This window comes from Nannobrachium achirus, assembly GCF_963921795.1.
Source record: "Nannobrachium achirus genome assembly, chromosome: 9".
Taxonomy (NCBI): Eukaryota; Metazoa; Chordata; class Actinopteri; order Myctophiformes; family Myctophidae; genus Nannobrachium; species Nannobrachium achirus.
In genome coordinates this window covers 38,240,051-38,252,461 of record NC_137818.1, presented here as the reverse complement: position 1 = coordinate 38,252,461, position 12,411 = coordinate 38,240,051, and the positions used below count along the sequence as shown (strand labels likewise).

The following is a 12,411-nucleotide window of genomic DNA, read 5'->3' as shown; positions in this document are numbered from 1 at the left end:
GGATATTGTACAAATGCCAAATTCACCAAACCTATAATAAAAAAAACACAATTTAGAAAAACTTAAATTTATTTTTGTGTTAGGTGTGTTGTTTTTATACATGTGATGTGAAATTTGAATATACAGGAACACAGGCAACTATCAAATAGGACAATCCACAAGTGTCCTAGATCCACCTAGCTTGTTGTAATGGTATACACTCCTCTGGCCCTCCCAAGCCTTCCCCACATCCACTTGAGCTTCAGCGGCTTCCATTTGCAGTGGTTTGTGATGACATAGTAAAGCAAGGGGTCCAGGCATGTGTTTAGGGTGACCATGGCTGTAGTCACCCGCTTGGCTATGTGGATGGCATTCTCAGCGGAGCAGTCCTCAATGAACCCCTGGCGTAGAAGTAGGTGGAGGAAGCAGACCACGTGGTATGGGAAGAAACAGAGCAAGGTGATGGCCAGAAGGGCTGAGATGACCCTCTGGGCTCGCCGGGAAGTTATAGTACGGATCAGGGAAATGCGTCTCGCAGCCAGTGGGTAGCAAACCAGGATGATCCCCGAAGGCAGCAGGGAGCCAGTGAGGCCCAGCGCAATGTACGGCGCCAGACGCCTATCCCACTCACCCTGGGCGTGGTTTTCAAAGCAGCTATGGCAGAGGGACCCTTCCGTGTCCTTTGTTTCCAGAGGTCCCATGAGAACAAAAGTCAGCATGACCACCACACAGACCGCCCACAGCACCACACTCACCCCAACAGAGCAGGAAGAGTTACGCCACCTCGAATAGGTGTGTGGATGTATAGTAGCGACATACCGGTCCACACAGATACAGGTCATGAAGGCAATGCTCATGTAGAGGTTGGCGTAGAACAGGATTCCTGTGGCGAGGCATGCCGAATCTCCAAAGACCCAACTGTTTTTGTTCATGTGGTAGTGGATGCGGAAGGGCAGGGTACAGAGGATGCCGATGTCTGCCAGAGCCAGATTGATGATGTAGACATTGGATGAGGTACGTGGTGTGATCTTGAAGGTGAAGACGAAGAGGGCGACCAGATTACCTGGTAGACCCAACAGCAGAACCATGCTGTAGACTATAGGGAACATCCAATACTGGTACTCAGATGCTGGTACGCTGCAGTTACTTCCCACTGTGTCCATAGTGTCAGAATAGATCTAGATGATGTAATACGATTAATTACGTTAGAAACTCCTTCAGTTGATCTGCAACACTATAGCAATCTGGAGCAGGAGCTGTATTTTCTTCTCATCTAATACACACATCTGAGAAAATTACATTGTTCCCATTAGAAACAAAAAACACTAATACATTTGAGCAAATCCTTTTATGCTTTGTTGATGAATACAACAAAGCAAATCAAATTTCATTAATATAGTAAAGTTGTTTGAAGAGGGTTTACTCACCAAAGTTTCTGATGGGCTCTAATAGCTAATCCTGTGACACAAGTAAGCACTTAAGCAAACAAATAGCTTGGCATTTGTTGTCTCTAGACACGATATTGCTGGTACCTTTCTCAGCGGTGGAAAATGTCACGCTGATCTTTGCTCTGTGTGTTTATTTCAAGTTATTGGTGTGGGAGGATATAGACATAACAGGAAGCCACAATCGGAGAGAAAGCATCACACTTGAGTGAAAGGTACTGTAGTGGTTGTCATGTGTGCAAGATTAGCTTACTGTAAATGGTTGCACTTGACTACAGCTGTTATTGCAATGAATAATATACCTAATAGCAAAACCCTTTCTCACTGCTCTCCTTAAAATATTTTGTTATCTAAACAAAAACATCCTTTATACCAGAATGTTGAAATTAATAAAAACCTAAAAACAAGTAAAATAATTTGTGTGATATTAGACTGATGATTGGCCAAATGTATTTATATGCATAGTGTGAATACATGCCATGTAAATATACCATTTATTGCAGTTCAAGCAGTCTTTTGCAATGTGTATATTGCAAATGTAGATATTGCGACGACAGTTAATGTTGGATATTTTGTGTAGCCCTAATTGTAAGTACACATATTAAGTAGTAGAAAAGTTTAATAATGTCTGCTTGTCTATATGGAATCTGGTAATTACTACTTTATTTGAATTATATAAAAAATGTAATTCATATAAAACGTTAATAATTAATAGTCACAGGTTAATAATGACTAGTATAATGCTGAAACATACATCACAAATTCACTGTAATTTATAATTTCACACTAGATGGCGTCAAAGATAAGTGAATTGGGATGGGGTAGTCTGGATACATGTATTTTCAGTCCTTCTGACCCATGCTGTGTTGTGTCCTTCTGGTCATGATGTCTGAACTCTCCCCTGAAATCTGATCCCTCATCCTTGTGGTGATGTTCCTGGAGAGACTTGTGTGTTTCTCCCTGAGGCATGCTGACTCCACCTCTGTGAGGAACATGGGTCACTGCAGTCAATGTTGTTTTTGACGTCAAATTTTGATTTAGTTTTAGTCATAGTCTTTTGAATTAAATGTCATTTAGTTTTAGTCATAATTTATAAGTCACCTGAAAAGTTTTAGTTTTATCCTAATTTTAGTCGACTAAATAACATACGTTTTTAGGCAACTAAATCTACAGTTGATTTAGTCAACTAAATGTATTTTGGCAGGCCTTGATGGCATCGTAATGACAGATTTTACACGTGCTGAAAATAGCAGATCTACAAGCTTGTAGATCGGCTATTTTCAGCACGCAACACCTGAGAGCAACCAAACATAAAATGACTCTTCTCCACTAGTCCCTCCCTAACGTTTCAGTCTAGTTTTTATTTTGTTGACGAAATTGTCAATATAAGTCTTAGTTTTAGTCATCACAGCTTAGTTTTTATTTCGTTTTTATTTCGTTTTCGTCAGTGAAAAAAACGCAGTCGACAAACACTGCAGTTTGGACCATTAGTTCTGTCCCTTTGGAAAGGCTCATAACACCATCTTGCAGCACCCAATCCAGCAGTCTGTACCACTCAAAACTATAACAAAGTAGACACCACATAAGTGGTGAAAACATTCAATTATATAGCAGCACAGGTCTTTAAATGTTTAATTTGTAAGTGATTGATGGCACATCACTGTGAGATCATCTGGATCCTTGACATTAATTTACAAAGTATAAACACCTTTATAAAATATATATACAATTTTATCATTCATGACATTTCAATCAAAATAACAGTGCAACAACAGTCTTTCCTATTGTTAAACATTATTTGCAGTTGGTAGACATTTAAATCAAACTGACCACAATGCAAAAACAATCAATAGAAAATATTTTATCACCCTAATTGTCTGAACTGTCCTAATTTCTTGCCTCCGACTTTGTCTCTATTACTAATTTCAGCTGCAAAACATTTCAACCAAATGAAAAAACACAATGCAAAAATCCTCACTTGTCAGTTAACAAAACATTTTGTTTCAAAATCAAAGAAAACTAACACCAAATAACATTTACATTTTGTTCATAATTAAACAGATCACATAATAATTTGGTTTACCATATCATTATCACATTATATCATTATCACATTTAAACAGATCAGACAAATTGTCTGCAAAGGAAAGGTGTCTACCCATTATATTAATATAGCTTATTCAGTATAGCTTATTCAGTATAAGTATAATTTACTGTACTCATTATGATGGATTAATATATTGATCTAAAATAAATAGTCTTCACAAAACTTTTTTTCTAATTGAACATTGATAGTATAGGCTATACTGTTCCTAAAATGTTATGTCAATGAAATGAACCCATTTTATATCACTTTGACTCAAAGTACACTATGAAATGATGTTACCTCTGTATTATTGTTTTTGTATCTCAAGAGATGCTGAGATAAATGCATGGGATCTCTTATAAGCTCATAGTTATTGTAAGGAACATGAGTAGTAGTACACTGTGTGCACATACTATGTGACAATGAAAAATACACTAATGACTACATAGGTAGTTATAATATATGCAAGATGTACAGCTTCAGATGCATAGTAACAAAACTATCTCCATACTCCATACACTACTGTCAGTGTCTACCCTGCTATTGTAGTTGAGCTAAATTAGTTAAAACACATTAGGGCCCACCAGAATCATTGATGGGTGTATATACTGCACTTCTACCCTCCACCTTCTTGTTTCAGCTGTCTTTGCCAAAAGGTGACCAAGAAAGGTGCACATCTAAGGACTCTGTCAGCCAGGGCGTTCTGCTGGGTGTCAATCTGCACACAGAACGATAACCCTTGATAACTTTGATATGTATCGAAGGTGTGTGTGACGTTATAGCAAAGACCACAGCTACAAGTAAGTGTTGTGGAGCTATTGTGTACAGTAAATGAGGCGATCATGGGGGTAGTTGATTTGAGTTCCATCTGCTCCTGTCCAGCCACAGAACTAGCCACAGGCAACACCACAAAAGCCTGTTGAAAACTCTCTCCAATGTAACATCGTAGATCCATAGGCCAACAGTATTCTCCGTGGTCTCCTGTGAAAATGAACCAGTATAGTTAATCTTGCTTGCTATGTGTTATGTGACCTAGCGGTCCAGGCGCATACCACATACAGTATAGGCTCTAATGAAGCCTGACAGCATTTGGAGGGTTCAAATCCCAATCCCGACAACCTTTGCTGCGTGACACTCCCTGTATCTATTTGATATAAGGCAGCGGTGGTACAACATGCAAGTGATGCAATATGTTACAAGTGATGATACTCTATTAATAGAATCGATATTCATTTCAGAAATGACCCAGCACGAGTTGAACAGCATGCACTGAACCATGTGAATTATTTTGTGACTCACCTAATGTGCAATCGTAGAGACGAATATTCCGATTATCCTGAAGCTGAATTTTCTTTTGATAGGTCGAAACTGAACACTCCATTAAACATTGAGTGGGCCATGTCATGTCTCTGGGGAACTCTTTCAGCAAACGCTCCCCCCTTGTGCACTCAATTTTCCCTTCAGCTAGTAGAATGGCAGAGAGCAGCATGCCACAGGACACCCACATTATGAAATAACTTGCCATCCTTTCCGGCAGCAATACAACGTCCAAGTTGAAGCAATTATTAGGTTCCTGGTCTTGTTGTCGTCTTGTGTCTTTCCGTCAAGAACTGATATATTGCATACACAACTCAAGAGTCAAATCAAGGGATTTCCATTGCAGCAAAAGACGAATAAATATTTTGAGTTAAAAATGTATGCAGAGCGACTGACAATGTTGAAGACCTTTTGAGAAGTGCGCAATAGACTGTCATGCTTTTTGACTGAGTAACGCCTGCATTTCTGGTGCACTGTGCCCAGAAATCCATGGTGCCAACATTTCAACCACTGCCCCCCACCCCCTTCCCTCGAGAACTGGCTGACACACACTGCACAGCTAAATCTGGAGTGTTCATTTCACTCTGAAATGAACACTTGAAAATGGACCACCCCCTTTTCTAAAGGGAGCTTTCAACAGGCATTTGTGGTTTTGCCTGTACATAGATTTGTGGCTGGGCCCATAAGGAACCATGCACGTTCAGAGTTAAATCAACATTCTGGATTTTGCTGTGTATACTGTAGCACACTAGACCGCTATGATACATTACCATATTAAAATGTTCATCTCAATAATCAGGTTGGATTTTGTGATAAACAAAGATTGCAGAATTTGCAGTAAGTGGCACTATGAGAAAATAGATATACTACACATCTTTGATGATAGATTTATTGTAGTCATCTTTATTCAAAAAAAATATGTGTATCTGTTGAATTTCACTAGTGATCAAAATGACAGATGTGCGAAACAAAATAAAACATTCCACATTGTTACTGAAATACTAGTAATGAACTAAACTAACTAATGATATAATATATAATATGTTACATAACCATATTTAGGATTGCACAAATAATTGCCCTTTACAAGTGAAGGACTTGGCCTTCTAGACAATGTGGTAGTTGTCAGATTCAGGAATGGCTGTTTTAGGCAACTGTTCTGAGAAAGTATTTGGCCTGGATAACCAAACATTTTTGGAGGCAACACTGAAGTTATTTCTTCTGCTTTATTGCCTTGCCATTTCCTAACCATGTAGGGGTGGAAAATTATGTCTGCCTGAACTAGCTCTCTGCAGTGCGCACACATGAGAAATATAAGTAAGCAAGTAAGTAACTTAAATTGACATACTGAATATGTATATGTGATCTTCTCTGGATTGATTTAGAATAAATTAAACCATGGGTCTTCAACAGGGGGTCCGGGACCCCTAGGGGGTCCTCAGAGTTACTACAGGGAGTCCTCCAAATATTTGAGTGATAGAAAAAATGTTCTCCTTTTTTTATATTAACCACTTGAACCCTAGTGTCCATATTCTGAGAACTTGAGCCAAAAATAGCAGATCTCACAAAGCTCACAACGCCTCGCGCTGTGAGGCGTTGTAGATCGGCTATTTTCAGCAAAGAGGTTTGGTGTAGAGGGGACAAAAGAGCAGACTAACTACAGTGTGAAAGGTCAAGTTCATTATGTATTGATGGTTCAAGTGGTTAAATATCTGAAAACACAAATTGACATGAATCCAAAATACACTGATGATTGTGCTGTCAAACGATGAAACTATATGGAATCTGGGGGTCCCTGCTTCATCTCTCTCTCAGCTAAGGGGTCCTTGGCCTGAAAACGTTGAAGACCCCTGAATTAAACAATACACTAAAATGTAATTAAATTAATTGCATAAAATATTCACTGTGTACAGCATGTTCCAACAATTGGATTCTGACATACTGCCACAGAAATGGTGTGTAAATCAGTTTGATGCAGTTAAACTGTTTGAGTAAAATGTATTCACAGACAAGCACTGCAGATAGCACATGGATGAACAATGGGCCAGATTTGCCAGAAGTGATGCAATCTGATATCATCATCAATTTAAAGCTAAATAATTTGAACCATTTTGCTCCACTGATCTGTCCATCTTCAAAGGAATAACATAAAATGTAATACAAACACAATACGGGTGCTAGTGAGAAGGAATAATAGCATTCATTATGCTTTCCTCAATATTTTACATCATTTATGGACCTTGTTTTTTCTGTTGCATTAAAATGCTAAAATGTTAAACATTCTATACACAACATGGTGCGCTAGTTAACAGGAGTTAACAGACATGCACAGGACTTTAAAACCAGCCTTAGTCTTCGGGAGGCAGCTGGGTGGTGTCTGAGATACAGCCACATGTACGGGTGAGCTGCACAGAGGAGATGACAACGGTGCCACCTTCTTCCATGTACAGGACAGGCATCATTACTTGGGAGATGGACTGGCAGCATGGCATCTGGGCCTGAAATAATGAGAGGGTGTGCAAGGGTGAAACATGAGTGGCATATATCCTTTCACACATCAAATATACAATCATAGTAATCATAAGATATCTCTATAGTAAGGTTTTGATGTCAATGGTACATTTTTTTTTTATTTGACATGCGCTGGTAGCTAACAGGATATTGTGTTGAACACATAACGGCAAAACGTGATTGTTTCTGGGTGGAGACCTGTGTTGCATAACGTTTCCATAACCTTCCCATAGAGTTACGCTATACTGTAGCTCAATGGCAGCAGTAGCCTAAAGGTTAGAGGAGCGCACTTGTTGCCTGAAGGTTCTTGGTTCAATTCCCCAGACCGGCAGGACATATCTGGATGGGGGATTGAATGGCGAGCACTCATACCAACACAGCTGAAATTCCCTTGACCAAGGCACTGAACCATCAACTGCTCTAGATTCTAAATTAACTTGGCTTCATTTACGCATTCATTATAGCCCCACTATAGTCAGTGAGCAGGACTCTTGTTGTTTTGCCAGTCAGTCGTGGGTGTAATGAGCAGCACGGCAGCCTCTACAGAACAATTTACAATTTAGGCATTTAGCAGGTGCATTTACCAGAGCGATTAAGTAAGGTAAACACAAACATCAAATGCTGAGAGCCAGTATAGTGTCACCAATAACTAAGCATGCAGGCAATTCACCCTTTGTCAAGTCCTGCCCGTTGTCCCGCCCCTCTTCACACCCATTGGTTGCTGTGTCTTGGTGGGACATTCGGTGGGACACTCCATCCACTACCATTTTAATTCAGTTGCTTCATATTGTTATTCTGTGTGTTCAATTCTAATTTCAAACTTGGTTTCAGTAAAATGGAGCTGCTCAATGGCAGTATAGTGACACAGCATGGTTTTAAATGTTTTTATTTCTCCATAAACTATGTTTTAGCAAATTCAACATAAAAAGGCGGAACCAGGGCGGGACAAGGCAGATAGAGCCTGCTGGTTGGTCAGTCAAGGACCAATCAGAAGGCTAACAAAGGGTGAATTCTAAGTGCAATGGGGAGTTTCTTCCACTGTTTGGGAGCCAGGAGGGAGAAAAGTCCTGGAGGTGTGGGAGTATTGTCCCAGGTGTGTGTTTAGGGAAGGTTCAGACAGCTTCCCTGTGTTAGCTGATGAGTGAGAGGGAGGGGGTGTAGGGTTCTGGCTTTGAAGTTATGGGTTGCTTCTTGGTAATGTCTAACAGCGGTTAAAAAGTAAAACCAAACAAGTATCAAACTGACTTGTGATGCTAAATTCATTAAATGTATACAGACAAAAACTTTCTATATCTGTAAGAACCTTGGTGTTAGGAGGAGTGTGTGAAGGACAGCGCAGGTTGTTTGGTTCCAGCAGAGGGTTGCAGGATGCACACTGGACAAGGGTGAAGCTCTCAGGATAGACCACCCAGTTGTCCCAGCCCAGATCTGTTACATAAATAGGAGGTTATGATATTACATAATGATCTACTTGCAAACAAGTACTCTCTGTCTCTCTGTCTGTCTCTCTTTCACCTAACACACACACACACACACACACACACACACACACACACACACACACACACACACACACACCTTTCAGGAAGATCTGTGAATACATCTGACAGCACTTAAAGCCAGGGCTATGGCCAGCACCAGGTGTCACAGTTAAGGAGCCTGCAAAAAACAGGTTGTACATTAAAGTTAAGGTTATATGAGTCATATCAAGTTTTGCATTGTTTTGTATGCTGGGCATTTGTCCTACCTGTCCCAGTGTGGGTTGTGTGAGTGGTGGCATTGAAGGTGGACATCCATTGGTCTCTGACACTGTTCAGCCACCCAGCAGGCAGACGTGGCTCAGTCTGGAGGTTGAGAGCATCCAGGAGATCCTTCCTTATGGTCTGCAATGGCTTCTGGCACCTGCAGATGGCCAGCATTAATAATGGCATTGCGATTACCGGTACATGGCAATATGTTATTAAATAGCATGTTGATTAGAATATATATATATATATATATATATATATATATAGTATTACTATTATTATTATTTACTTTTTTAAGTAAAATATGATTCATGTGTTGCATTGTCTTGCTAAACCATATCAACCTCTGGCACTGAGTGCCAGTATGCCAATCGTAAACAGGTTCTCCAACAAACTAGTCAGTCATGACCCTTCAAATACCAGGTCACTCTTATCTTGTGTCACAGACAGAAACAAAATATCCCTCTATTTCTTAAAGAGGCCTCAACAAGCACATATCAACTCTGAACTCATACTGTAATATACTATAGACGTTCTAATAATGAATGGAAGCCAAATCCAGTATTATATTTAATGATTATGTAGCAACAGCAATCCTATAAAGATTGGACACAGCTGTATATTTCCATTTAGACAAATAAAAGGACATTATAAACTACTCAGAAAATACTGTGGCTGGCAGTATTAAGTCCCACGACTTATACTGTACAACTACTTTGACTCAAAGTTTCAGAAACATGTGTATATAATACTAACCTGTTGTTCCTGGCAACAAGAGGTACAGTGGATGTTGCAGTTTCTCTTTCAGAAGTATTCAGGACAAATGTCATCACCAGTGAAGAGCCCAGGAGGACCGTCATGATAAAGACTGTGATGGACATGTTGAATCTACAATACAAGTAGTTTCAATACATACAGATGTATGTATTGTGGGATGGTGACTGAGGTTGGTTCGTCCGCCCTGGTTGGAGGAGGAGATAGGAATGACAAGACAAGGATGCTGTAGTGTAGAGCCTGGGAACCTGCCTTTTTATCTCAGTTTGGCCTTGAGATATTTAACATTGTTGTCCTGTCCACCCAGGTGTGTGAAATGGAGGAAGAGAGAGAGAGAGAGAAGTCAAGGAAATAAAATAAACAAATGACAGTATGCAATGCAAAAGATAATTAGTTATATCACATACATTTATTTAAATCCGCAAATCCAGACTAACAAAACAAACCATCTCTAAAAAAAAAAAAACATTTGTCTCATACTAAATCTCCATATCAGGTTAACCAAAAAGAGTCACTTCACAAATAGAATAATACTGATTTTCTTATTTGTAACAGACCAGAATTAAGTCACGGTGATGTACTATGACGTCTACTGTAGGAGACACAATTTCACACAAGGGGTAGTTACTGGCACTGGCTTATACAAAATACAGACACTGTAGTGATAACTAAGAGAATAATATGGTTGTTATTACTATTATTTTAGTATTCTTTGTTTAACAATGTAATTGGAAGCTTGCATAACATATTTCCATCTACTTGATGATTGTGAGGTGTGATAATAAAGTTGAGTTTGAAATGCAAACAGCTTGCAAACAGTTTGGCTAGTATTAGCGAATCTCAGACATGCATGGAATGCTATCTTGCTACCCTGCTGTCTTCTACTATTGAGGCCTAAACTGAGACACACACACAAACTAAATAAAATAATTGCATTATGCCCTGAACTGAACCCATTGTGTTGTTCTACTCCAATGCATTCCAATATGAAGCCATAGTTTATTATCATGTGGCTGGAATGCTTGGTAAACCACCTGCATAAAATGAACGCACGCATACACACAATCATTGTGGGATTTATGGCCATAAATGACTAAAGTCCTTGAATGTCGGACATCTCCCACAGCTACTCCCTGTAGTAACAGTGGGAGTCAACCTGGCACCTGTTCTTGGTTCAGATCACAAGGAATTACAAAGACACTTTTATGCTCAGATGAAGGACAAATAATATGCATCCCTCACAACTGCAGGTGTTCCATAACCAAAAGTTGTTTGTTGGCATTTTAACTGCATTTTAACATTTCAAAACAAGCTGGATTCTGTTACAACTCATGTGAAGAATACAAGTTGGACACGGGTAGATGAGTCAATGAGGGGTCAGAAACATTACAGGTTTTCATGTACTGCATGTGGTTCATCAACGCCCATTGCTGTAAAATAATTGGCCCGATGGAATGAACAGATGTATCTCAAATGCTCTGGATAGATCTGTCTCTTTTGGAGACTTGCAAATTTCAGATGTATTTTTTGTATAATTGTTTGTTGCATTGTTGTTTGTCCAGATATTTGAATGTTTATGGACCACAATGTGATTATCCATTTGGCCTTTTTTCTATACTGCAGTAGTTTAGAACTGTGAAATTATGTCAAAGACAGCAAGTGACTCAACAGTGGAATGGGGCGAGCTTAAAAGCTTTGCAACTGATCATTTGTTACATAACCCAAATCATGGTGCGCATGCATGCCACTCAAGTTCAGGCAGATATTATCTGCCTGAAGCTGCTCGCAAGTGTTGTGGTGATATTGTGTGTATTGCTGGTTTTATTTCCTTCAAGACTTGATACATTGCATACACAACTCCCCAAGAATCAAATCAATATATATTTCCATTGCAGGAAAATATTTATATTTCTGGAGCACCCTACAATTTTCCAACCCTATCATTGTGCCAGGTGCAGAGTGATTGTGCCCACTCCCCACCCCCACCCCTTTTTCAGTTTTCAACAGGGCATTTGGGTTTTTTCCTGTGGATAGGTCTGGTCCAGCCAGAATTAAATTAACATCCAAGATTTTTCTGTGTATAACACACTAGACAGCTACAAACATTACCATGAAAATAAGTGACACTAGAAAATCTAGAATCCTTTTTTATTGTGAACTTTCTTCAAAGAATAAGTGATATCAGTTAAATTTTACTAGTGATCAAAATTACAGATGTGTCAAACACAATAAAGCATAACACAAAAAAATGTATTCAATGAATCAACATAGCATTAAAATATGTACACAATAACACATGTCATTAACAAATACAAACACTAAACTGTATGTACAAAGGAGAAAAAGGAAAAGACGACAGTGAATGACACCTCCTTCTGATGGGAATTTACATTTACCTCCCCTTGTGGTCTCCAGGTTTTTTCAGGCCAATTTTGAAAGAGACCAGTGTTACACATCCTTTGATGGATGTGTCAGGCATTACACATTTTGGTGGCAGTAAATGAGAATGTTTGTACTAAATTTGGGTGGTACCAGATCGTGGTGTCACTCA

The 12,411-nt window shown here is 39.3% G+C and overlaps 1 protein-coding gene across 1 annotated transcript; it reads right to left on the bottom strand.

Annotated features, from left to right (window-relative positions):
- Window positions 1–176: 176 nt before the first annotated feature.
- LOC308290819 (lysophosphatidic acid receptor 6) lies at window positions 177–1,142 on the bottom strand (the record flags this gene model as incomplete). The annotated part of the gene is made up of 1 exon (XM_080732730.1): window positions 177–1,142. One exon carries the CDS (start codon window positions 1,140–1,142, stop codon window positions 177–179), a length of 966 nt encoding a protein of 321 aa, XP_080588856.1.
- Window positions 1,143–12,411: the final 11,269 nt, after the last annotated feature.